A 26,963-nucleotide genomic window follows, 5' to 3' on the forward strand; every position below is an offset into this window, starting at 1 on the left:
CGTAAAGTTTGGATTGCAAAATTACATTTTAAAAATGATAATTTTCACTTTTGCAATCTATATTCGGAAAGTTTTTTACAGTCTTTGTACACTGCAAAACATTGGTTGCAAAACTCAACTTTACCCCAAAAGTTTACACTTTTACGAGTATTATTGTTTACGTACATTAATGTCCGCAAACTCATGACCGTAAAAATAAATAATTTGACACCTGTGGCCCAATTTTACGGTCATTATTTTACATCAATTTTTTTTGTGAGCTTTGGAAAAATTGGAATGATCGTAAAATTTAACTTTGCCCCGGGATTAATTGACTTTTGCGGACATCAGCCTTTGCGGTCATGGAAGACCGCAAATTTCTTACACCCCGTTGAATAATAATGTGATGATGTCATTCTTCTCAATTTGGTTGGATTTCCAGGGTTTATATAGTCTGAACCTTGGAAATCTTTGGACTCCAAGTGCGCACAAATTGTGGTTCTATGGTTAGGTTAATTACAGTAAGACAGTTACTATTGGATTATAAGTATATTTCACTTGTTACATATGTGTTACGGCTGTGAAATATATGTAGCTTTGGTTTGCATCAAAGTTATGTATGTTCACACCCTTTGATGTAAGTTCTGCACATGTTACATATGCTAAATCATATGTAACTTGACTCTTGAAACTGAGCCTTGAGTTGTAATTTCTATTTTTAAGGTTTTTATTATAATACGTCGCCCATTGGTACTCTGGTTTAGTACTCAGGGCTGACAAACAAATTGGCGGGGAATTTGTCACAAGCTTTTCTTAAATGACTGTACACTACAGTCCAATCAGGTCATCCGGCGGATATCCTGCCTGGCGACATCCAACGGAGATCCGGCCGATCTCCGTTGATCATCCTCACAGAGGAGGTCGCGCGGATGAGATCAAGGATATCGGCGCGATATCCTTGCTTTAGGTTCCGTAATAGCTGAGAGAGCTGTTTGAATGACCAACCTACATTCAAATATGTAGTTCAAATGGTTTGGGCTGCTTTGAATTGGGTTCTGGCCCCTGGGTGCAGGAAGCGCAGCCCAGTGCGACCTCCGCTAACCCAGTGCGACCTTTTGTAGTTCTTGATTTGGGGCAATTGGTTACATTGATACATAGTAAGCAAGTGTGACCCCGTGATTTCATCCATCGGGATCATTAAAAAGAAGAGTACAAACAGTTGAAAAAAAAAGAAAGAAAAAACAATAACAAAAAATCGAGTTGAGACTTGTATAAAAGAGAGTAGGGTCAATTGAGGGATTGTAAAGATAAAAGGATGAACAAAGAGACCTGCTCATAAGTATTGAATTGACTTGTGAAGTGGATGGTAAGATGAAGGGCACAAGTAGAACATGAAGGAACAAACATGGCCATAGAACGAGGCCAAAACGAGGCCGAACAGAAAAGGTTGATGAGAAGATATAACGTAGTCTGAAGGTAGAAAAATGATCAAGTTTGAAATTTGTGAAGGGGGAGAATGAGAAAGATTCTAACGCACGAGGTCCTCTTATGAGAAGTCCTTCAACAAGACTTTCTTTCAATCTCAGACCACTGTCAAGGTCTGGGCAAGGTGTGGGACTCGTCTCAGGGTTCTGTCTTATGTGTCAACCGGACTCAAAGTGTTGACAGCCAGAACCCAAAAGACATCGCGAGGATCTCTTGCAATCATCCTCGCGATGTCCTTGGGGAGGATGAAGAATGGACATCCTCCCCTGTCAACCATTGACCCGTAGTGTACACGGCACCACAAAAGTGTATTATTGGTTGTTGAAGTTTAGCCTTTTGCCCACCCGGGTTGCCTGCCACAATAGTTTCTGATGAATGATGATGGGCAAAGTAAATATGTACTCAAATATTTTTGGACCCAAATATAGTCCTTTTTCCTTGCCAAAAAAACCCAAAAAAGTATGTGAAGAGAAGTATAATAGATAGGACAAGATGTGAGGTTAGCTCAGATCCCAGGTATCGGCTCCACAACTGATGATGATGTGGAAGCCGATGCCGAGGATCAGAGACTATATCTAACACAAGCTGTACAAAGTCACGTGATCTGCTGTGGCGCAGTCGTGTACACACACCAGTCTACAACAAGAAGTACATACGTGTACAGTCAGTGACAAAAAGTTTACGTACCTCAACTACATATGTAATAGTGCAGTGAGGTCTATGAGTGTTTTTGTCCTTGAGCATCTTCTCTATACCAACCCCAAACCTCTTAGAAAATGAAGACCTGCACCCTTTCTCCCACCCGAAAGGCTTCCATCGTTTACATGCACCAAATTGGCATTCCTGGCACTCAAATTGCTAAAAAACTAGGCCATCCCAAGTCTACTGTCTACACGGTCATCTACAATGACCGTAAAAAACGCGTATCAACGACCTCAAAAACACTCGGAAGACCGAAGAAATTCTCAGAACGTGATCAGCGAACTTTGAAGCGAATTTTAAAAAAAAACCGACGCGCTTCAGCTGCCTGGATCGCTAGCAAACTACCAATTAAAGCAAGTCTTCAAACGATCCGATCAGAAATTCGAAGACTTGGGTTTAACTCTCGAGTGGCAGTAGTCAAGCCTTATCTCAAGAGCCAACACATTCTAAGGCGTCTTCAGTTTGCTAAACAGTACAAAGATTGGACTTACAATGATTGGAAGAAGGTCATATGGACCGATGAGTCGTCTTTTGAAATAGGAAAGCCTGCAAAGAAGGTTCGGGTGTGGCGTAAGCCCGGTGAAAAATACAACCAAGATTGTTTAGCACCAAGTTTCAAGAGTGGACGAACTTCGGTAATGATCTGGGGCGCATTCACAGCCGAAATTCGCTTGCCGATGACCATAATGCCCCCAGGACGTCGATCTGGACCCGATTTTGTCGATTTGATCTATCGACACATCATCGAACCATTTATCAGCTCACCTAATTGTCCACGCGATCTTATCTTGATGGAGGATGGAGCCCCGGTACACACAAGTAAAGTGGCAAAAGAATGGAGAGATCAACATTCAATTACAGAGTTAAATTGGCCAGCAAACAGTCCAGACTTGAACCCGATTGAGAACCTCTGGAACATAATGAAAAGGAATGTTTCTGAAAAACATCAGCCTCGCACACCTCAAGAAATGCGTGAAGCCCTGTTTACCGAGTGGAAAGCAATCCCTCAGAGCAAGCTTCAAGCTTTGGTTGAATCCATGCCTGATCGGATCAAGGCTGTGATCAAGGCAAAGGGTAGACACACTCGCTGGTAAAAATTGTTGTATTCTAGAGTCTACATTACAATTACACATCCTGAAATTTGATCATAGATACTCTGACGAGTGGCCATCTAGACCGTGTGCTTTAAGGTATAGAAGTACATGAGATGTTGAGTACAATATGCTTCTTGAGAGTTGCCAAATTGGTCAGTTATAGTACAGGTACGTAAACTTTTTGTCACCGACTGTACATATTTAGCTTTGAGCTCAAAACTTGGACGAGAGATTTTTCGGCCCTCGGGGCAGCTCCGAGTCAGTTTAGTGCGCCGCCGCCGCCCACCGACGATGACGTGACCATTGCTGATCGCTTGTTTCAATTGGTTTTCTCGTCAGATCATTTTTTCCCTTGCATATCACGGATCCAATTCTTCAAACCAAGTCTCAAATAATTTCAAATTGATAAAAATAGTCAAGCGATCGAAGCGGGAGAATAAATGAATTATGTAGGTTTTAGTAAGGTTATGCTTATGATTGATTGGTAAACTCAAGAAGATGATAAATCAAGGTACCAATCAACCATTGATAGGTTACCAATCAACCATTGATAGGTACAGCGTACGGAACTACGAGAGAAAAGGAAGATGACGAAAGGAGGATGAGAAATTAATTTTAGTCTTCGATTTTCTTCATCAAGTTTCTTTTGTTTTGATTTGATTTTGATTTTGATTTTGATTTCATTTTTTTGGATGATTTTGATTGCTTGGTAACCAACAACTCGTGTTTCAAATTATTACCACCACGATTATGTACAACACTCATCAATTATAGTCCCACCCACCAATGTTGCATACGCAGTGAAAAAAAGTCTATCTTATTCAAATTCAAATCAAAATCATTTCTCCAATAGTCTTTGCAATTTTTCTTTCAAAAGTAAAGTAGCCACTTTTTAGCGTTTAACCACTCCAACTCAACATTCAACTTACAAGGAAACATTTCAAAAGGATCAATAGGATCGATGACCAGGTTAGTGATCCAAGTGAAGAATGAATGCATGAGATGAGATAAAGAAATGGTAAACTGACAGAATGTATGCTTTGATTGAATAGCTCTAAACCACTTTTATTATCACCTTCTACTTCTCTACTCAACTTACAATCTAACCAACATCAACAACAACAACAACAACCAGCAGTAGCAGTAGTGAGAAGAAGGAAACCCAACATCACTAGATCAACTTCATCTTCAATCTCAAGTAACTTATCAAGTTCAGATCAATACAGTTTCACTTCTTCTACTACTCATCTCACTCAACCTCCTCATTCGGCTGATCATTATCACCATCACCATTCTAATCCAAGTTCAACTATCACGAGTTTATTTCCTAAATCAATTCAACTTCAACCTGATCATCATCATCATCATCATTCCATCAAATCATATCAACATCAACACCAAAATCAATCTATCAACTCTTTACTTCATCATCTGGTCTTACCTAAATCTTCACATCGTCATTCTACTTATTTAAATCATATCTTATCACTCTTCAATTCTTTAACTCAATGTCCTACTACCACTACCACTACCATCAACACTAGTCCAACCAATCTACATCGAAACTCAACTCATCGTCATTCAAATCAATTCAATCGCAATAGTATTCCTTCAAGTTCCTCATCAACCCCAAACCCAGAAGCTAGCATCAATCTAGAATCAGATGGTTGGACATATCTTGGAACTCGTCAAGAAGTCAGACTTTATACAAGAGAATTAACCTCAACCGAACACTTTATCATCTCACAAAACCAACCAGAAGATGAATTTATATCCACTTCGATTCATGAATCTGTTTCATTACCTTATTTTAGAGGTGAAGGATATTTAAATGGGAAATGGAATTCGTTTGATTTAGCCGCTACACTTTCTTCTATACCGGTTCGATCGATGTGTGATTCGAAAGTAGATTTAAGTAAATCATTGGTTTATCAAATCTTAGATTCCAATCAGATTGGTGATCAATTATTGAAATTATCTTTTAAAGATCAATTTCCAATTGGACCTAGAAATCAATCATTAGTGCAAGCTTTTAGACCTTATAAGACGTCAAATCATTCTAAATCTTCTTCATTTGAACTATCACATCAACTCAATCTTCATGATGATTTTGATTTTGATGCTGATTTTGATCTAGATGCTGATACTGATGATGATTCAGGTGGGGTTTGGGTAAGTACAAGTGTAGTGGACAGTCTTATACCTGAATCAGAACCTAATTCACGTTCTTGGTTATCACTCTGTGGTTTCTCATTCCGACCTACCTCAAGACCACCTACCTATTCATCTATACCAATTCATCCATCACAACCAGCACCGAGCACTTCACCCGAATCATATAGTTCTCAAACAAGAATCCCTCACCCCGATCGTACTTCTCCAATCCAACCTCTTTCGTATCATCATTCAACTCCATCCAATTCATCATCAAATCCTAAACAGAGAATCACTTCACCTTCACAAACCATTTCAGGTGATTTACCTTCGATTGTTAAAAGATTAAGTCTTACAATCTCACCTGTTCATAACCAATTAAATTCAAGCTCTTTACCCAACCCATCAAGTTTATCAAAATCGTTACCCAATCATCATCATCATCAAAACCATCCATCTAACCAAAGATTATCTAAAAACTTATCACAAATCGAATGGCCAACGATAACCTATCAAACATCGATTTTACAACCAATTCAAATTTCTAAAAGTTCGATCAATTTAAATTTATCACCTATTAACAATCATAAGAGAAATTCTTTAATTAATTTTTCAAGTCCGATTTATTCATCTATTTCACCTACTTTGAATTTGTCTAATTCGAACCTTCGTAGAAATAGAGCTAGTTCGATCTTATCAACTTCTTCACCTGTTCATTATTCTCCAACTCAAAGAATCAGATCTGGTTCTTCTTCTACTACTCATCAAGAATTACAAGAAGAAGAAGAAGAAGAAGAAGAAGAAGAGAAGAATGGAAAGAAGGATACCAATGGGACTCATGTTTCGCTGGTCATGAAGGTTTATCATGGTCAGAAAGTTCCTTTGAGTTTGGTTCAGTAAGTTTAATGTCTTTTTCTCTTATTGTTGAGGGGAGGTCTTCTTTTGGAATAAAATGGGTTTCTTTTGTATTGATTGAGATGTGATTTTTTTTTGTTTTGTGATGGGTTAGTCAAGTTTTATCGGCTGATGTACCGAATTTAATTATGAACTTGAATCGATACTTGAACAGATACGGATTTGCGTAAGTTGAATTTTTTTAAAGAATCTTTCTCTTCAACAAACCATGAAGAGAATGTGGAAAAAAATCAACCCAAAAACTAATTGGTTTTTTTTATTAAATATGGTCATATGATAGACCACATCTAAGTAGAAGAAATCAACCCAAAGGTATCAAGATCTTAAGTGAAGAGTTTAATCCGATGACCAGTTTCTATAAGATTCTATTCAAATCGAATCAACCTAATTTAATCATGATTAGGTTTCACGGTTCAACATTTTCGACTAATCATTCTGGTAGATATGGTGATGATGATCAAGGTGAATATGAAATTATTGTACTAAGATCAGAGAAATGGAAAGTTTTGTTTGATAAACCGAACAGAGAAGCGGAAGATAAAGAGAATGAAGATGACAATGGTGGGCTATGGAAAGGGGCTGGAACGGTTTGGGTTATGTGTGCTAGGGATGGATTGCCTGTTGAGGTTATGATTAGGAAGATTGGGAAGGGTGGGAGAGAGAGAGAGAGCGGGAAGACTGATCGGGTTTTGTTTGGGTTTGGGGGTTCGAGATCGAAATAACAATAACAATAGGAATGGAAATGGAAGTCAAGTGATTCAAGACGAAAAGAAGAAAAGGTTGAATGGTAAAGACTTTGTTTTGGGAACTTCAAGAAACGGGTTCCGAGTTGGTTCTCCCCTTGGGTTTCACTTATTTTTTTGGGGGACACGGAATCTTTGGATCTTTGTAAAAAAACATTTATGGATCTTGGTATTTTTAGGTATTCTATTCTTTTCAATACTCATATCTAGGAATGATTTTTTTTTGGTTTTTAAAACAATTGGATTTCAATCTTTTTTTTGGATTTTGGCTTTTGGATTTTTGGAATTTGGATCGTTTATTAAATAAATAGATTTTTTGATTTCTTTTTCTTTTTTGGTTTTGGTTTCTCGTTATTTACTTTTTTTGATTAAGAGGAATGGTTCTTTTTTTGTTTCTTTGAATTATTATCACTCATCATTGGCATTGGCATCTTTTTGTTTTCTTTGTTTGATCATTGATCTTCATTTCTTATCACTCTTTTCATCATTTCTCATCATTTTTTTGATCTTTTTGAAAAATATAGAGAAAAGGACTTGTTTGTTATTCAAATTTCATTTGAAATTCAAATTCAAGTTGTAAAAGGATTTTTTTTACTTTGTTTTAGCATTTTTTTTGTTTGATTTTTGTTTGTCTCTTTTGTACGGATAAAATGTTTGGAAATAAATTTTCAAAAGTATGTAGATTTTTTGTTTTTTGATTTGTGCAAGGAAAAAGGATTGATCAAAATTTGCATAGATTATAGACACCCCCCTGATTTGGTCCATGCAGCCCTTTACAGGCATAGACAATCACAATAAAGCCTTGCATACTTTTTTTTTCAAGTCTTCAAAGTCATAACACATAGCTATAAAGTGTCATGGGGGAAGGATTTGGTTCTGTTTCCATTGAAGTTTAATGAAAAACTTTGAAACTGGGATTTTTTTACATCAGACTTTAATAGCCGCGTTCAAACCTGACCCGGTTTCAAAAAACCCAGTTGACCCGGTGGACTTTTTGGCTGGAAGCTGTCAAGAACTGTCAATGGATACACAAAGTTACCACCAGAAAAGCAACTGGGTAACCGGTTTTTGTGTCAACCGGGTCAGGTTTGAACGCGGCTAATGAGTCTGCTCTGGGTTCAAACCAGTCCCTAGTAGTGTTGTCTTTCTACTTGGAGAAGTGTCTTGTATTTTTGACCTGCATAAAATCCAAACAATCTATTTTTTAAGGATCCCACTATTTCTAGCCCCCTATCCGATATCCGGCGCCCCCCTCGGGTTTACCCGGGGGGCTTCAAGAGATTTGTAGCCCCTTTTCGAAAGAAAGGGGCTCCTTTGAGGGGCGCGACTTTAAGTTTATTTCGCCTTATTTTATAAGTCAACCGAACGTCCGCTACAGCTCATTGAGGTTCAGCCAAGTCGATATTGGTTTCATTCAAAGAACAGGTAAACATATTCAAGATAAAACATCACAGTTGAGGTAGAAGGTTAGAAATACCAATAACTACAATGGTTTGTGATATCCAAAATCAAATGAATTGAAAGCAAAACCAAATACTTGTACCAAGCAGTAAATTCAACAAAGTCCCTAAAAAACAAACCCATTTGTGGGCGTAGGTTGATAATCCACAACCAAGCATAAGCAACGAGCCAAGCGCTGTGGTTAAAACCAGACCGATATAACACAAGAAGGTCATACCAGAGGTTTGTTTTATAAGGATCATCATACTGCATACCATAAGTTAATAAGTCACCGGGAAAGTGGCTACATCTACATGAGAGGCTGCTGAAATCGTATATCAACTTTACTTGATGTCCGTGTAGTCGTAGGGCTGGTTCGGGTGTCTATCACTCCAATGCGAATAGCTAAAGTTTCATGACGACCTGTTCTTCTATTCACATCAAGTTGCTCTTAAATTTTTGAATCTGTTCCACTATTATTAAGATAATATGATGATGTATCGGTTGAAGATGGATGTTGAGATAAGATAGATGAAATGGATTGATTGATGCTAGGTCCACATAATGTGGTTTTTTGTTGTGATGATGAAGATTCAAAGATTGGATTGAATTGATGATGGATAGACTTGATCGAGAGAATTGATGAATTGATGGACGATGGTGCTCAATGATAGCTGGAGATTGGATGTGACTGGATTCTTTGTTGCTCTATTTGACGACCCAAGGGCTCCCAAGGGCGCAGAACAAGTCATACGGGGGAGAGTGGTGTGAATGCGCCCTCGCAAGCAGCCCTAAAGGTCCGACTATGCGAAAATCTGGCTGCTAACCTTCAAGTTTTGTCGGCCCACGCGGGTAATAGTCAAAACCCGAGGGGCGCCGGGGTTCTCCTAAGGGGGCTCGAAATAGTGGGATCCTTATCAAAACCTAGGAACGATCTTCAGTTCTGTCCAAATCAAATCAAAACTTGAAGATATTTTTTTGATCTTTCTTGTGTTGTAGTTTCAAAGATTTAGCTTATTCACAAAGCTCTTCTTTGCCCGGCCGGAAGGGATTCGAAGATGATCACTTCAAGATTTTGATGACATTTATCACGAAAGAAATTTCAAGAAAATAATCACAATTTTGAAATCGTTGATCATTACTTTGAACATGAGATTGCTTTCAACTATATATATATATATATTGATATAATTCAATCTCATTTGTATTTATACTGTAGCTTCCCTATGATTTGATGAATATTTCTTTTACTCAATAAATCCCAAACAAATCAATATTTTTTTTCTTCATTTCAATCTTTCTTCATTCCAATCTTTCTTCATTCCAATCTTTCTTGATTTCAATCTTTTTCAACAATGATCAAACTCATTCTCCTACACCTTCAAATCATTATCTTTTTTCTTCTTCCTCTAAACTCAACAACTTGTAAACCAATCACAACCACCAAAGAACCTATCATCCAAACCGACACAGTTATCTCTCCCTCAAATCGAATTCCCGTAAACAGATTTTCTCACTCAAAAGATTATTAAAGCTTCCCAAGATCCTACGGAAATATTTACTGATCTACGTTATCTTTGATCATCATAGGTACTTATTCCAAACCTCACTAAATCCCTCATTCTTAACCCTTCAAATGGATCAACCTCTTACTCTATAAAACCAAACACCAAACCCATTCCCAAATCTAGTACACCTGATCCAAACCCCTCACTCAAAGTAAGTTTGTCCCAATCTCTTTGAACCTCAATCACTTTACTTATTTCAAAAAACTGATACCATTTTTTAATGATTCAGCTTACTTCACCTTTTACTCCCTTCAACATTCTTCTAATCTTATTAATGATTCTATCTATATACTACATATCTGTAGTTTGTTTTTGTTTATCTTCAAATGAAATTGATCATCAGGATGAGATGATTGTAGGACAAACAGGACCAAAGAAAGGTGTTTAGATTTGATCAAAACTTTATCAATCAACTTATACTCATACTTGTAGTTCTACAAGAAGGTTTGAAGTCCTTTTTCTTGATTGTTTGTGTATTATACCTGAACTGGTTTCAGTTGGTATTATAGTCACCTAGAGACATATAGCCATCTATGAAGTCACCTCATTAATAAATGGATCACTGATTTGGATGACTATTGTGCCTCTGGGCACCTTGAACATCCCTGGAGATATACATCTCTGCCAGTGGGAAATGTATATTCCACAGTGTGTCACCACTCTAGCAATTTTTTCTATCAAGAACAGATTGGTTTCTTAAAAAAAATTGAATTGAAGATCTTACCCCTTCAAAGATCAATCTTAGTTAAATCTTTCAAACAATTCATTTCAAAAACAAGATCATGTTTGTTCATCAGTTTTAAAGAATATTTCTCAAAACTACATATATATATATATGTATAAAAACATATAAAAGAAAAGGTATGTATAAGAATGAATTGGAAAAAACTTTACATAATAGTTTACTAAAACAACTTATAACTACTTGTTGTACATACACTATAAAATAATTGATAAGTTTAAAGCAATTTTGTTAATGTTTCAGATTACCAAACCATTATCAATAATAAAAAAAGTTTTTTAATTTCTTTTGATGAAGAAGAACAAGAAAAACTTCTTTTAATCTGCTTGATACATTGCTGGACCTAAATCCAATTCAATGATCATCATCAAAAAAAGTCAAAAAACTCTTAGTAAGTTAAAGTTTGATCCTTTGAATTGATGATTAGATTTGTACTGAATCAAAACAAAAAAAACCCCTTACCAGCAATGATATGTGGATTCAAAAGTGTAATATTAGATGGAGTGACTTTCAAATCAACCTACAAAGAATCAATCATCAACCAAAAGAAAACTTCTTCAATGAACCATCACTAAATTTTCAAGAGAAATGAATGAACTTACATCTGTTAAAGTAATAAACATTGTACCATTTATAGATGGATAATCAACTTGACCCGGAAAAAGTTCTGAAAACGGTTGGATAGTTGACGCGGAAGAGTTCGTGACGTTGAATAAGGTTGAGTAAGTCACATTATATTCTGATCGGATTGATCAAAGATATCTTAGTTTTTTTTATGAAGTATTCAACGAAGTTTTTTGGTTGATAAGACATACGTGAAGTCCAAGCTGCAAACTAAAAAGAACATCCAAAAAAACCATCTCAGTAAGATTCCAAAGCATCAAACCATCACGATTACAAAAAAAGAAATTACAAACTTTAGGAACCCCAGAAGCAGCATGAATAATCGTACGATACTCTTGATTAGGATTCACAGTGAGACCAGGTTGATCAAACTTGAAATGAACCACTCTACCCGGCGAAGAAAGTGTCGTACGGTTATGAGAGATCGAAGGTGATTTAGGATCGATTAAAGAAGCATTTGGATTATTTAAAATGTGTAAAGTTGGAAAGATATCAAACTCGATCCTTGGGTTTGTTTCTGGACAACTGATTAAGTATGGATGTAAAAGTGTCCTATTTGATTGGGTAGATATCCATATATTTTTTAGTCAAAGATTAATATGTTTAGAATTTTTAACATTTGATTGTGATGGAGTCAAGACGTACCATGCCCAACTCTGAGGGATTCCAGCTATATGATATACAGGCATAGGAAAAAGACCTTCAAATTGTCGAAAGATCTAGTAATAGTAAGCCATAAAACAATCAGATGATCAATTGATTTTTATAATAAAAAGATTAAGATCACTACCTACCATCTGTTGTCTAGCCTCAGTAGTGATTGATTGTAATAAGATTTGAGCAGAATTGGGGTTTTCTAGGAAAGGTAAGAAACCATAAACTCCAGATTCACCCCATCTAGTAAGTCTAGTTTAAAAGAAAGATAAAAATGAAAAGCATTCATTAGTTCGATTTCAAAATGGGGTTTCAAGAACTTGATTGATTTCTTGGACTAGATTGAAGAAGACTCACTTTTGACAAAAATCAATAAACTCTTTGACCGTTTGGAATGGATATTCATATTTACAAGGTTTAGCAGCTTGAGCTAAAAATCATTGTATGTGGTAAACAAGCAAAGAAAACCAATCCAATTTAATTTTCATCATCTTGATTTTTACATCATTTGATGATTGGAAAAAAGACACCGACTTACGACCCAACATATTACTTAAAACAGTCGCATGTGAAACTTCTTGATCTGCCATAAATTCAATCAAGAATCTATACTCTGCATTAATTCCAGCTGCTTCAAATTCTTCTACTGAAAACTTGCTTAATCCATAATGAAAACTTTTTAAACAAGAAATGGTATTAGGGATGATGCTGAAGGATTTGATGAAGATGAAGATGAAGATGATGAATCTCTTACAGATCTAATTCTATCCATTCTTGATTTAATGCAAGGTTAATAGATTGAAAATCAAATCTAGATTCGATCTTATAACTCGGACTAAGTTGTTGAAGAATCGAAGCTGGCTTTTAAAATTCATTGTACAATAAATCAAACATCATTCACCAATTTCTCAATAAACATCGTTTAATGATTTTTTTTTGATTAATCAATGGAAAACTTACTTGTGAAATATTATAAAGTTGTTGATCTTGTTGAACAGGTTTATAAATCTTACCAGGTACATGAGTTTCTGATGCGTTTGGTGGTAAAGAAGGAAGTGTAGGAGTAGGTTTCGAACAAGCTTGACAAATCAATGGGATGATAGAAAAAATCAACATCTTTAATATATTTTTATGTAGTTGGTAGTGATGATGATGACGAATGAAGAGAATGAGAATGAGAATGAGAATGGTAAGGAGAAAGTAAAGAAAGAATTGAGAATTTAAGTGATGAGCTGATTTGAAGAACTCACTGATTCACAGATTAGAAAGCTTTAATGAAGATTATATAAACTGATGACCATTTGATTTGATTTGATTTGATATGAAGATCGAATGAATTTAAACGGTTCATCAGATATCCTTCTTGATCGAAACACTTCCATCTTCAACTAAAGCTTGCTTGGAATCGATATTTTGTAAGATGAACTTCAAACTATCAATCCTAATCAACTCTCAATTCGATCTTCATCAATCTGTTTCAAAACGATCATCCTCTGGTTTTGACGAGCTACATATAAGGGTACATATACGAGAAATGTCATCCATTCTTCACATGGTTAGGTGTTAAAGGACTTTGATTGAAGATGCACAAATTGATAAACATCAAAAGATATCATCAAGTATCTAACTTTAAAACCCTTGCCTCATTTCCTCCACCAGTATCTTCATCCTTTTGAGCAACCAAACGTTAATTATCTTTACTAGCTTGACCATCCTCTTCACAAACCAATCCGGTTCTTTCTATTTTGTAGATTGACACGTCTTTGTCAAAAGTACGAGAGCAGGTCTTGTAAGGTTTTGTACAGAAACAAATCAGAATCTATGGATCTGAGTAAAAAGCTTGAAAAGCTTCTCCAAACTCATCTTGTAGACATGTATACATTTTGATCAATGTGGAAAGCGGTCAAAGTCAACTCGCGAATCTCATCTTCAAGACTCAAACAGCTTGGTATGGCATTTACCAACTTCTAGAGAACTGGAGCATCATGAGCATCATCATTCATGAGGAATTCTTCTCAACACGAGAATCCGGTACAGCGTACTCAGGCAGCTGTTGTCCATAAATCACCTCACAACGGAATAAATCATGGGAATTTGACCAAAAAGGTCACCACCATCATTAAATGATCATATAAAAGATTCAGCATCCAAACGCTCGTCACGCATAATAGTAATGGAACCGAGAGGTGACAGTGAAATAGTCGGATATCTGTAAGATCATAGTCACTCCGAGATCTCACAGTCGAATTCCTCAAGAGGCATGTAAAACAGCACTTGGGCTATTCATAACTAAAACTGCATGAAATGATTCTTCGAGTATTACACTCCCAATGTCGATCGAGATAAAATTTCGTCAATTTGGAATCTGATACACAAGGGTTAAATCATTTTTTATGCTCTAACACCAGCAGCTCCACCAGCAGCAGTTACAGCTTTTTAGAAAAGAGAAAAAACATGATCATCGACATCAGTTCAGATGTGATCTTTTTTGGTTTAGTCAAAGAAAGATCATCAAAAACATACCGGCAACAGCATTCGGGTTGATTTTCTTGCCATCCTTGTTGAATCGAACTCGTGGTGGAGGAGCTCGTTTACGTCGATCGGTAACAGATCGAACACGAACAACATGAGCGTGAATAGCGCAAGATACACAGTAGTGCTAATGAACAAGAAGGTGCAAAATTGAATTGGTGAGCCATAGGTTCAAGAGACATGATCGGGTTGAGGTTCGACTTACAATCTTGACATAAAGCTTTGGAAGGACGTATTCAGGGTAAACTGATGCGTCACTCAAATCACGGATAGCAGCAGATTCTACCATGTTTCGAACAGTGAACCTAATTTGAAAATCAAGTAAAAAAAGCATGAGAAATGGCTTTAAAGGATGATCAACTGATCGAATCGCTTACCTCTTGATGGCCTTATCTTTAGGAACACATCTTGAGCAGTTCGAACATCTAACGGGGTTTACATGACCACGTCCAGATTTGTTTCGTCCTCCATTACGTCTCTTTTTGGTCTGTAAGTAAAATAAAACAGATTGATTTTTAGCCTTCGTTCGAAAATCCAAAGGAAAGTAGTTTGGTATTGCTTGAGGTGTTGATTTGAGTGCTGTGACGTATGATGATAGAGATATGTTGATCGGAATAGAATGTTGACGACCTACCATCTTGCCGAATTGATGAAGTCTGAAAGGGGATAGGTCGAAGCGGGAGGGTCGATGGCTTGAAGTTGGGATCCTACGGGTGGTTTACCTGTGGCTGCGCAGTCAATACGGTAATATGTTGAGAATGCGCGATTGGTGACGGTATGTGCTGGTCTCATCACAAGTTAGGTTAAGCCGACCCGTTGACAGTTCAATTTCACGGTACTCGCGACACGGGGCAGTACGTCATTTCAAAATTGGTTTGCAACTCTTGAGTCAAGTCAAGATGAAACGAAACGAACCCTCTCAAAATTCCCAATGCTGATCTCAGCAACTGGAAGATTATATGCAATTTAAAGTATACCTTGCGGTTAGGACAGTGAGAATACATACATAGATATCCGACTGGTCTATTCATATCACTCTCCTGTCTTCAAAACACTCGGAAAACCATGGCGGGATGCTGGATCCTACAGCGGCATTCGTGGATAATTTTCCCCCAGCCAACCAAATTGAATTGAACATTTCATTCTTGCGCCGAATGATTGGCATTTGGATGTGAAAAAGATATCTTCATTCTTGTTTTGCGAATAGGCTATGTATAAAGTCTTTCGATGACACACATACGCAGAGGCGCGACAGAAAGAGGCAACTTGCTGTAGATTGACTGTACCCAATCGGATCTTCATCATCTTGACTTTATCTCAGATTGGAATTGGTGAAATCATCTAGAAGCCAAGTCAATGCTTAGGTTTTTCATCAATCAATTCAATGCGATTCCAAGACAATGGAAGATCAAACGAGGCAATGATATCAAGATACAACGAATTAAGGTTAATACCTTTGAGTGAAATCCATTTTCATTCGAGAGAAATCCATTCTGATATACATCACAAATCGAGTAAAGCATCCTTCACTCTCGAGTAACATAAGCGACTTGGAAATTGATCCCTGAAATGGAATTCATCACCGGTGAAGAAAGTCATCAGGGGAGGGTTACTTGGGGGGATTTGCAATACCTACCCATGAGGTCTACTTGGGATGTACGCGTGATGATGAAGCTAATTCACCACGTTGTTGACTGAAAGAAACTTTTCAACCGGATCGAAATCTGGAATATATTTGGGACTTCAAACAATATAAAATGACCTTTTGATCAGAGTATCTAGTTCCAATCAGTCCATCAACTCATAAGATAGTTTTATCATCAAATCTCACTTTTACCATCTAAATACTCGAAATCAAATCTTTTAATCAATCAAAATGAGGTGTTCATCTCTCTTCGCCATGGTGGCCTGTTTAGGTAGATCCTATTGAATATCCATAATTTTTTTGTGATGGATGAAGTTGAATAGCTTTGTAAAATGTTCTTTCATTTCAGGTCTTACCACGATCTATCAACCTGTAGCCTCTATGAAGCTCGAACAAGGAAGTAACTTAGCGTGAGTTCCCAAATAAATTCATTAACTTATCAACGTATCATCTATTAATTTATGTTGAAATGTTTTTGATCCTAAACATTAAAGTGTCTCGACCAAGTACGATGAAGTTCCAGAAGCTTCAGCTGCTGATATGGCAGCATGGAAGAACGTTCAAGTTTACTCACTTCTTAAAACTTATCAAGCTTCTATTCAACAATCTACCGATAAGATTAAAAAATTAATGCATATGAAACCTAAGACTCAGAGTCAAGGTGGATTCGAATTTGATTACTGTCTTTCGATCTTTCATGAGATCGAATTGATGATCAGAATCAGTCATACTTCTTCTCACGGTGTTGAACAAGTTGAATCTAACCCAATGCCAGCTAAGATGCCTTTGAAGATTCCAACAGCTGTAAGTCGATGGGGTTTTTTTCATCTTCGATCTCTAAAGTTTATGTTGATATACCATATTGATGAACTTATCAATTTGATGAATTACTCTTCATATATTTTTCAGGATGATATTGCTGATGTCACTCACAACACTGCCAACCTTTTATCGAACTTTTGGCAAGAAGCTGCTGACACTACTCTTCCTTGTTTCGCGAAATATGACGCGCGTAAGTGAGAAGATTAAGATCAATCGAACCAAGATAGATGTTTACAGATTCTAATGATTGATGAAATTGATTTGATTTGTTTTGCTTCTAGCTAAATTACCTGATCTTGCCTCTGCTTTTTGTGATATCATTAAAAAAATCATTCAACATATTCACGACACCATTGCTTGTTTCTTCAAACACTTTTTCCCTGATTTTGATCATTACAAAGATCTTGGAATGGGATTTGATCAAATTCTTAATCTTTTGAAAGGACTTATCATCCCAGGTCAAATTGAATCGGCTTAAATGATTATCTTTTTTCAGATTGAAATCATTAAAATGATCTATTTGTTGTTTCTTTGAATCTTATTCCAAATCTTTTGAATCTTCTGTAGAGTACGATTTAACTTTTCGTACAAGTAAATCACAAGATGATATAAAAAAACCTACAATCATTTTTCATCTTTATCTTATCTTTGTGTTTTATCTATCACTATCTTGTTTGATTTTCCTTCGAAGGAAACTCGATTTGTGATTTGCTTGAAATTGACTTTATGTTTTGGTCTTGATGAAGATTCAAGGTGCGATGAGATTTAATATCTTTATGAGCTGATCCAGGGCTATATAGATATATTGAAATCCTACAGGCATCAATAGCTAAGCTAGTGTCAGTGATCCTTAGGATGAAACATTCTCAATATAGGTAATGCAGTCATAACATCATTATGTTTCTTCTTGATATTGCTGATTTTACCATCAGGACAATGAGTATTAGTTCCTGGGTGCTTACCATAAGATGACAGGGTGAAGGCCCTATAGAATAAAGAATCATTTATTGGTTGTGATTGGGTTTTAATATAACCTTCTATATGTCCTTCACCCCGTCATCTTACAGCAAGAACCCAGGTACTAATACTCATTGTCCTTGTGGTGATATCAGCGATATAAAGAATAGATATCTTATGACTGCATATATTGACAATGTCTAATCTTAAGGATCGCTAGCTTAGTTATTGATACTGGGTTCACTCAGTGGAGTTTGTGTTCAATGCTATGGGATCTATAGCGTAGCTCATAAAATGTAAGAAGCTTTGATAGAGCGCGAAGTGTTCTCAGTAAGTAGTGAAAGAATACGAGTAAGCAGAACTACCTACTGGTACGAGGAACAGACAATAAGATTGAATGCACTCTCTGTATTGTTTTAGATACCAAGAATACATCTAAGAAAGAAGCAAGAGTGGAACTACGTTATACAAATAATTAACCATGATGACATAAACGTTAAGGAGAAGTTGGTTATTGACAATACGTTCCAAGACTACACTAGAGTTCAAAAATGATTCTCAAAGTCTGCGTCAAAGGGTGACCCCAGTTACTCTCTGGAGCCTGAGGCGTCTTTCCGCTATAGCCTCTCTTTGAGATGTTTTGAATCTACATCATCAGAATTATCATATCTGCTTGATAAGCCGAAGAGACTTTAGTTGACTTGAAAGATACTTTTTGGAATCAGCATCATTTGGAAAAAGACTTCCCTTCTCTTATGCTCTCGCGAGGAGACTTTCAAAATTATCTCCAGATTTCCAAAAAAACATTCAAAGTTTAGAAAATAAAACGAGGCTTCAATCCGAACTCTTTGCATTTGTTTTTTGATTTTGTTAATTTTTTATACACTAAATTTGCATAACTTGAATTGATAAAAAAAAGAAATCTACTGAATTCCACAAACATATGCCCGATAAAATTGAAATCATCACTCAATTCAAAAGAAAAGGAAAGGAAATCAAGAGAAAGTGATGAAATAATCAAAGAACAATTTTTGAAAAGATGAGTAAAAGGAAGAAATCGATTATTGATCAGTTAGCCAAAAAACAAGAGTACGGAATTTTTTTTATGAATACAACCATTAGAATAAAAACCAATGATAAAGAAATCAAAACAGAAAGATATTAAATTCAAATTGCCGTTTTTTCAGTATTTTTTTCAAAACAAAATGACACATATACTAAAGATCTATTTTAAGTTTGATTGATTGCATAAAAACAGACGAGTTAGACAAGGAATTTGTTTTTTTTGCATTAAATTCCGATTTTGTAAAACAAAGAAGGCAAAGCATAGCTAAACGAAGAAAAGAACTCATCAATTTCTTAAGCATTAAGAAACAAACCCGATTGCAAAACCGAAAATAAACTTACGCTGCTAAGAATCCTATACCACAATAAACGATGAATCTCATTAAAACATCTATATCATGATGTTTAACATCAGTGGGAGGTTTCCATTGTTTAATTTGATGAGTAGTAGTTGATGTCTGAGAAGTTTTGGAAGGTTTTAGGTGTTGAGGATTTGAATTTTTTCTAGATTTAAGATTTGATTGATTTGGATCTTTCAAAACCTCAATGTCTTTTTCTGTTTGTTGGTTTACCGTTTCCTTTTGATTTTGATTTTGATCTTGAATAACCCCTTTTTCGGAATTCGATTTTAATCCTTGATCTTCATCTGGTATAGCTAAATGTAATAGAGATGGAATCAATTTAGCTTTTAATCCAGCTTGTTTAGTTTTTTGATTTAATTGAGTTCTATAAATCGAATAATTCTTGGTTGAATCATAATGTCTTCTAGGTAAATCGATTAAAGGTGAAAATAATTTGAATAGTTTGGGTAATAATCTAGATAAACTCTCTTTTATGATTAAACGCCAAAGAAAGATTATAAAAAGTCCAATGATGATCTTTAAAATTGATTTTAAACCTTCAATACATAAAGATTCTAATGGATTTGATGTTGATGAAGTAAGATCATTATGACCAAAAAATGGTCTGATCGGAATGAATTGATTTCCAGTAAGATAATGTGAAATCATTATCCCTATCGAAACAGCCAAAAAAGCAGTAGAATCTTCAAAACAAGGACAATTATCTATAGGTTCAGGATATAAACTTGTGAAAAATAATCCAATTGAAATGATCATGATTGGAATATTTAAGATTTTAAAGATCATGAAATCTGATTTCATAAAATCGAATTCTAGGATTTGAGTTAAGCAATCTAAAAGATAAAATTCATGTGAAACATAAACTAAAAATCCAATCAAACAACCCATCATGACATCTTGAATTGAATGCATACCACAATAAATTCGACCGAAAATTAACAGAATCCCATAAATGAATAAAATCAAATAAGTTGACCAACGGAACGAAGTAGATAGATGATTTAATTGACTTAGGTGATTTAAGATCATGAATATTGTAGTGACTGAAGTAGCAGAATGAGTAGAAGGAAACCCGTATTCAGATTCATGATTGCTGATCGTTAATCGCTTGATCGGAGGTGAAAATGGTCTAGGCACACAAAGATAATCTTTCAAAAACCCAGTAAGATAAACTGAATTAGATAAAATATAAACATGAGATCTTGCTTGAGTTGGATTTTGATCAAACCAAAAACATAGAGGTAATGTCAATATAAAGAATGAATGAGATCCTAACCAAGATGAATTTAACATGATAAAATCTAATAAAGGTGATTTAGTTTTGATTTGAATTTGATGTAAGATTGAGATTTCTGCATTTAATGAACGTAGCAATTGACTTCTGATCTTGAATCTGAAGTTTGACATTTGAGATTGATAGACATGATCAGGCTGAGTTCCAGCCTGCTGAACCATGCTTGAGTCATTAGTTTCTTCCCTCGTAGTTGTTGTTGTAGTTGTTTCGGTCATTGTTGTCTTCTTTGTTGGTTCTTTGACGTTTATTGTTTTCTTTTCGGTTATGGTTGTAGTTGTTGTTGTTTTGATGATAGGAGTTAAATTGCTCGATGATAAGTTTGTTTCATTATCTTCCTTCATAATGGCAGCTTCTTGGAATGAATTCAACTTCAGTTAATCAGTTAAGTTTGGTGCTTCTGATGAGTTTGTTTGATCGATTGAGGTTCCTTTTGAGTTCAATCCAGGAGCTTCCAAGATGAAGCCAGTTAGTTCTTGAGTTGAGGTTGTCAATCTGAATCGATGGTCACAGTTTGAGGTTGTTTGTACCATGAATGCGCTCAAGGTCGAATAAGCAACTCAGCAATGCAACAAAGTGGCGTTTCCTCAACTGAATTTGCAAATCTCTTCACTCCCGCGGATCACCCCATCAGGCCCTGCTGCAGCGAGAAAACCCGATCCGTATTCCATCTGGAAGGCCGAAATCAGAGCCCGGCATGGGTCAAAAGTCGACAGCGGGTATTAAAGGTACAAATCAGAAAATGATCACAAGTTTCAATGGAGCTCAATGAGGTGCACGATCACCATTGGTTTATTTACAAATCTTTGGCAATTTCTGAATAAACATCTTTAAGTTTCCCAGTGTCTCTAAATTTTCTTGAGCTATATTCATCTTTTGTTGCTGTTTACTTGGATCTGTGTTATAAACCATCCTATCAATCATTGGATGACACACTGGGGTATGCATCATTGTATCAAGAAGCTACACATGAAAGAGGCACAGGGTAAGAAATTCACTCAAATTGGGCATCTCTGGATATCTCAAAGAGTGATTTTTGTAAGTCATTCAAAAAGTTGTGGTAGAATCATGGCAGAATTTGTGAGAGGTTGTGCCCAAGGGTCCAATGCTGTCCAATGTCCATTCAGTGGCCTGTAAAAAGATATATGTACAGGCTGTGTATAGTGAAAATTTGCCCCCACAGTTCATAGCTCAAGTATGGTTAGTATGGCTGCAAGCTGTGATATTATTATTACTCAATATGAAATGTGCCTGCAGAAAGTGTAATATCTTGGGACCAGTTGCATTGTGCCTTAGTTTTATGATATTTCCCATTGAATGCTTCAAAAGTCAACTCACTTGTCCTTCTACCAGATAACCAATCTTGACTCTGTGTATTAGTAAGCAGTGAATCAAGATATGTGACTTGTAGGATTGTTATATCAAGGCACTCTGGAAGGCTTTTGTGTCCTTTGACATAAAGCATCCCCAAAAACCATACATATCTTTCTGTATTGGTCTCTTTAATCCAATAACTTTACTCATCTATCAAGGCAATCAACATGATCTTGAGGTTCACCATCAGTTCTTAGACTTGATTCCAGAATTCAGAATTCAGAATTAACAATGAAAGCATCAATGAGCAACATGATTCTTGCTTCAACCTGTGTCATACTGCAATGGTGTTACTTTGGTGCTTCCATCCCTGCCATACATGAATATACCTTGGTAGAGGAAGAAGATTTGCATAACATAGGTAAGCATTTACCTGTTCAAAACTTAGATTCATTCCCTCAATTGAACAAGTCTGGTTCATTTGCTGGGTCATTCTTCATCATACACAAAGATCATTGCAATGTTTGGCATAAACCGCTTGATCCAACTGATCCAACAACAATAGACCATTTACAATCATATTTAGAGAGGACAGCAGAGGAACAGAAGAAATCTGAACCCTTCTTCACTTATACCCCTGATGGTATGTGACAGTTCCAAACAAGAACCACACACAACAGCTAGAAACTTCTAACAAGACTTGTACACAAACTTAGCTGGAGTAGACTCTGTCAAGCTAATGAACAACATGTTACAATCAGATAAGGAAAACTGGCCAGAGCATATCCAAAATATATTCAAGGCTGATCCAACAGACAGAATCAAAAACTTTTGGGCATTCATTGCAATCATGTCAGAATTCATGTCAACACCAGTTCTTCAGAAAACTTTTTTTGAAATTGGAAAAGAGGAAGAAAGACTTCTACAAAGGGGAAATTTGATTGATTATGATATACACAAACTCATCCCAGTGGTATTAGACATATATGCAACAGAAATTAAAGAGCATGTGAAGTTGCTTGAAACAGGAGAGTATGTCAAGCTAATCTTACAATCTACTTGGTAGTCTTCTTTTAATGAAATTTTACTCATAATTATCCTCACAGCAAGCCCAGAAAAGTGATAGATATCTTCACAAGAGATGAGCAAACAAAGGTTGGAGAACATGGAATCCAACTGGAAAAACAGTGGGCCCCAACTGAAGAGGTAGAGCTGTACAGAAACTGGGCTTCAAGTGAGTTGTCATGCTTCTCATTCTTAATAATGATGATGCTGACACATATTACTGCAAGACATGATGTTATACCTGGAAGTGGAGGGTTCTGTCAAGGGAATTCTTGAGACTCAAGCACTTCAGGTCAGACTTGTGAAGAAAATCAGATTAAACTCCTTGGGTATCATACCTTATGAGATAAGCCAATGCCTGGAGCCTTTATTGAGTACACGTGTCCAAGATCTCACAGATGAATTATTAGACTCAATCAAGCTTTTAGATGAAAAGTGGGTGTAGAATTCAATCTCCTCAATGCTTTGAACCTTGAAGGCTAATTGGAACTTGTTGGTTTGTGTTTCAAGATCATGGTTACAATTTTGGTCTTGCCAAGTAAGATATGATGTTGGTATTCGAGATCGCTGGTGTGATAAGCCAGATGAGGATACAAGAAAATCTATATTGTTCTGGGTAAAATGTGAGTGATATCCTTGTGTTTTGTTGGAAGTTGTCATACCTGAACTCCTCTTGTGATTTGGAAACACCTCAAACAGATATGCCATTCTATCTTCAAATGAAGGCTAGCGAAGATACATGGGACTGGTACTACCTCATGGAGGAGATAATTGTAAAAGACATCAAGGGGGACCACGCCTTGGAATCTGTCATGAACCAATTCTTGACCAACCCGCCGCCTCTAAACACGCAAGACAATTTGATAGTCAAATTCCTGGAATTTGTTGTGGAAATGACTCAATCTCAAAGCCTCAGAAAAATTGCAAAGGGAGGGCTAGAGATTATGAGTATCAGTCCCACTCCTTGGTTTGTAAGGGCGTACAAAGATTATGGTGCTGAGTTATAGTGAGATCTATGAGAATTAGACTGGATATGCTCACAAATTTCACCTTGCTTCTTGTTATCTATATGTTAACATTTGTAAGGGACAATCTGAGACCAAATCTCCACTGGAGACAAAAAAAGCAGGTTTGTATGAACAGAAGTAAGGCTATTTTTGAAAACCCACCCTATCGGACCTTTTGAGACAAGAACTCTCTCTTAAGCCTTGTCAATCATTTATTTGAGAGGTGGAAATTGGGTCTTATTTGAGAACCCAGGAGGCACAACTTGGTTCAGAAGCCTAAGGGGACTCGGTGGAGCTGAGGGGTAAGTCCTGAGCGGTACAAAATCATTCACTGAGAAAAGACCTCTTGGCCAATGGAAAGCTTTAATAAAAACACTAGCCATAGAATTTAAAGGAAGGTTTGGCTAGTGAGACAAGTCAACCCGTATAATAACCAACAATTTTCACCGAGAATTAGAAGAGGTATGACATTTTACCAATTAGGAATCCTGACCAAAACTCGTCAGTGTTTTTCCTTTTGAAAAATCCACTAATAACTAACAATTTCAATCTATAAGTCATATACTAATCATCTAGGATTATTACCTGCTGGTTGTATTATTTGTGCTATCTTTCAAATCAGTCACTCCAGAGATGAGAAAAGGGACCTTTACAAAACAATCAACGGGTGATATCGTATTATGATTGATCCTGTCTTACTCTTTCACCTCTTTAGCTCTTTATTGTAGTTCTCATCATCTACTTCACGCCTCTTTTGAATTAAATACATTTTGGATTGTCACAAAGACCTCCAAAATTATTAAACAGTTTGTCAAAGAGGCAGACAAAATCTCGATTTCCTAAACAACCTCTTTGCAACCAAACTTCCAATTTCTTTCTCAAATCAGTCTGAGTCTTATTTATATATATACAATCAGTTCTCTTCTACTACATATCAAACTTGATGTACTACTACGTTAATTCTAAGAAATCAAAATCGCAATCAAAACCTTTTCTTCATTGAACCACATAACCAAGTTCTCTAAGCCCATCACAAGATTCGATTCTCTCTTGATCTAATTTCTTAATCGCTTCCCAATCAGCTCTATCATAAGACAATCAATCCAAATCAGTTTTGATATACCCCAATGAATCTTTTTCAAAAAAAGAAAAACTAACCCGATCCCTAAGAATCCCATCAAATTTCGTTTTTTAGTTTCTTTAATTTCTTTGAAATATTGACATTCGTTTTGTAATTTTCGAATCCAATGAAGTTCAATTGATTTTTCAAATTGTTGAAATCCATTCGGTAATTTTAAATCTTTTCTTTCTTCTTTGGTTTTTAAAACCAATGAATTCGATTCAACTGGTAAAAATTTGAATAATGAGCTTTCAATCTTGGATTTCAATCGAGTTTCTTCTTCTTTTGGTTTGGTATTACTATTGGTTCCTTGGGGAATCGGTTTATAACCTAATTTTGGATTCGATTTTAAATATTCTTCGTAAAATGGATGAGTACTAAATTCAGTTGGATTAACAAAATCTACGTTAATGAAGATAAGCAGAAAGAAAAGTTAAATGCATCAGTGATCGAATTCTTAAATTGGGTTTTAATCTTTTTCTTTTAGTTAATCGAAATGAATCTTACATCTAATACCAGCTGAATGTGTGACCCTTTGAGTAGGATAAAGTGTACTAGGAGTCCAAGAGAAAGTAGGATCAGGTTTAGAAGGTGTACTAAATAATGCAGGAAAAGATTGAAAGATTGAAATCAAAAAGAAAAAGATAATAGGTAAGAAACTAATCCAAGTAGTAGGAGTTCGAACTTCTTGATGATTTGATGTTCTTCTTTGATTTTGATTTAAAGTTTCCCAAGTGTTTTGACCTGAACGTCTAACCCTAGGCATACCTCCTCCAAATTGAAAGACAGTCGGACCTCCACCAAATTGAACTCCAGGTCCATCAAACATTCCTCCACCCATGCCTCCACCAAAGAACATACGAAAGATTTGTTCGGCATCCATACCTTCATCTGCGGTTGAGAAATGTGATGGATGTCGATGGAATGGACTTGGATTTGATGAGGTACTCGCGAATCTTGAATCTGGATCTGCCCCATGTCGGTCAAAAGCTGATCGTTTGTTTGGATCTGAGAGGACTTGAAATGCCCTGGACACCACTGTTTTCAGACAAAAAAGGTCAATTTCTGAACGTACCCAATACATATTAGACAATCCGATCAAGATCACAAGACTTACTTTTGAAAGCTTCATCCGCACCCGGTGCACTATTCTTATCAGGATGCAGTGCAAGCGCAAGCTATTTTCAAAAGATGAATGTTTCATCAAAATCAATTATCTCAATATAATGGGTTTCTCTGGGTAAATCACTTACTTTTCTATAAGCCGTCTTTACTTGTCCATCTTCACAATCTCGTTTAAGTTCAAGAATTTCATAATAATCCGTTGGTTTACATTTTCTAATTTTCTTAACGATTTCTAATTGAGCAGGTTTATAAGAAAGTGGTTCATTTGGTATACTATTACTAGGTTTAGGTGCACTATTATTTGAATTAGTTGTTGTTGTTGTTGTTTGTTTTCGATTTCTTAAAGTTTCTTTTGAAGTTGAAGTTGAATCGGTTGTAGTTGATTTACCTTTTTCTAATGATTTAACTAATTCTGATGCTTCTACACTCCAAAATAATGAACAAGATTTCCTTGCTAATTTTAATGATTTGATTGGATCTGATCTTTCATATGATTGTGCTAATTTGAATGAACGTTGTGCTTCTTCTCGATTACTATCCATTCAATTTGTCTTCTTT

The 26,963-nt window shown here is 36.1% G+C and overlaps 7 protein-coding genes across 7 annotated transcripts; 3 read left to right on the top strand and 4 right to left on the bottom strand.

Moving 5' to 3' along the window:
* Nucleotides 1-4,210: 4,210 nt before the first annotated feature.
* MELLADRAFT_79388 (uncharacterized protein) lies at nt 4,211-7,051 on the top strand (the record flags this gene model as incomplete). The annotated part of the gene is made up of 4 exons (XM_007416849.1): nt 4,211-4,229; nt 4,313-6,310; nt 6,484-6,495; nt 6,610-7,051. The coding sequence occupies 4 exons, from the start codon at nt 4,222-4,224 to the stop codon at nt 7,049-7,051; spliced, it is 2,460 nt and encodes an 819-aa protein (XP_007416911.1).
* Nucleotides 7,052-10,851: 3,800 nt separating this feature from the next.
* Nucleotides 10,852-13,372, bottom strand: MELLADRAFT_118207 (uncharacterized protein; the record flags this gene model as incomplete). Its single annotated transcript, XM_007416899.1, has 11 exons — nt 10,852-11,165; nt 11,285-11,342; nt 11,425-11,564; nt 11,641-11,656; nt 11,740-11,998; nt 12,092-12,165; nt 12,241-12,352; nt 12,458-12,530; nt 12,639-12,775; nt 12,855-12,961; nt 13,061-13,372. The coding sequence occupies 11 exons, from the start codon at nt 13,214-13,216 to the stop codon at nt 11,140-11,142; spliced, it is 1,158 nt and encodes a 385-aa protein (XP_007416961.1).
* A 1,225-nt stretch (nt 13,373-14,597) lies between these two features.
* Nucleotides 14,598-15,269, bottom strand: MELLADRAFT_53922 (uncharacterized protein; the record flags this gene model as incomplete). The annotated part of the gene is made up of 4 exons (XM_007416833.1): nt 14,598-14,759; nt 14,838-14,937; nt 15,010-15,119; nt 15,267-15,269. 4 exons carry the CDS (start codon nt 15,267-15,269, stop codon nt 14,598-14,600), a joined length of 375 nt encoding a protein of 124 aa, XP_007416895.1.
* Nucleotides 15,270-16,508: 1,239 nt separating this feature from the next.
* Nucleotides 16,509-17,577, top strand: MELLADRAFT_68288 (uncharacterized protein; the record flags this gene model as incomplete). The annotated part of the gene is made up of 5 exons (XM_007416838.1): nt 16,509-16,548; nt 16,627-16,687; nt 16,772-17,081; nt 17,187-17,289; nt 17,381-17,577. 5 exons carry the CDS (start codon nt 16,509-16,511, stop codon nt 17,575-17,577), a joined length of 711 nt encoding a protein of 236 aa, XP_007416900.1.
* A 1,287-nt stretch (nt 17,578-18,864) lies between these two features.
* On the bottom strand, nt 18,865-21,303 carry MELLADRAFT_118208 (uncharacterized protein; the record flags this gene model as incomplete). Its single annotated transcript, XM_007416898.1, has 2 exons — nt 18,865-19,386; nt 19,464-21,303. The coding sequence occupies 2 exons, from the start codon at nt 21,116-21,118 to the stop codon at nt 19,347-19,349; spliced, it is 1,695 nt and encodes a 564-aa protein (XP_007416960.1).
* A 1,076-nt stretch (nt 21,304-22,379) lies between these two features.
* MELLADRAFT_94056 (uncharacterized protein) lies at nt 22,380-24,160 on the top strand (the record flags this gene model as incomplete). The annotated part of the gene is made up of 6 exons (XM_007416854.1): nt 22,380-22,731; nt 22,787-23,120; nt 23,195-23,322; nt 23,381-23,588; nt 23,664-23,776; nt 23,853-24,160. The coding sequence occupies 6 exons, from the start codon at nt 22,380-22,382 to the stop codon at nt 24,158-24,160; spliced, it is 1,443 nt and encodes a 480-aa protein (XP_007416916.1).
* Nucleotides 24,161-25,156: 996 nt separating this feature from the next.
* MELLADRAFT_94057 (uncharacterized protein) lies at nt 25,157-26,947 on the bottom strand (the record flags this gene model as incomplete). The annotated part of the gene is made up of 5 exons (XM_007416855.1): nt 25,157-25,244; nt 25,319-25,682; nt 25,788-26,318; nt 26,398-26,458; nt 26,534-26,947. The coding sequence occupies 5 exons, from the start codon at nt 26,945-26,947 to the stop codon at nt 25,157-25,159; spliced, it is 1,458 nt and encodes a 485-aa protein (XP_007416917.1).
* Nucleotides 26,948-26,963: the final 16 nt, after the last annotated feature.

The sequence above is a fragment of the Melampsora larici-populina genome (assembly GCF_000204055.1).
Source record: "Melampsora larici-populina 98AG31 unplaced genomic scaffold MELLAscaffold_65, whole genome shotgun sequence".
NCBI classification, from domain to species: domain Eukaryota; kingdom Fungi; phylum Basidiomycota; class Pucciniomycetes; order Pucciniales; family Melampsoraceae; genus Melampsora; species Melampsora laricis-populina.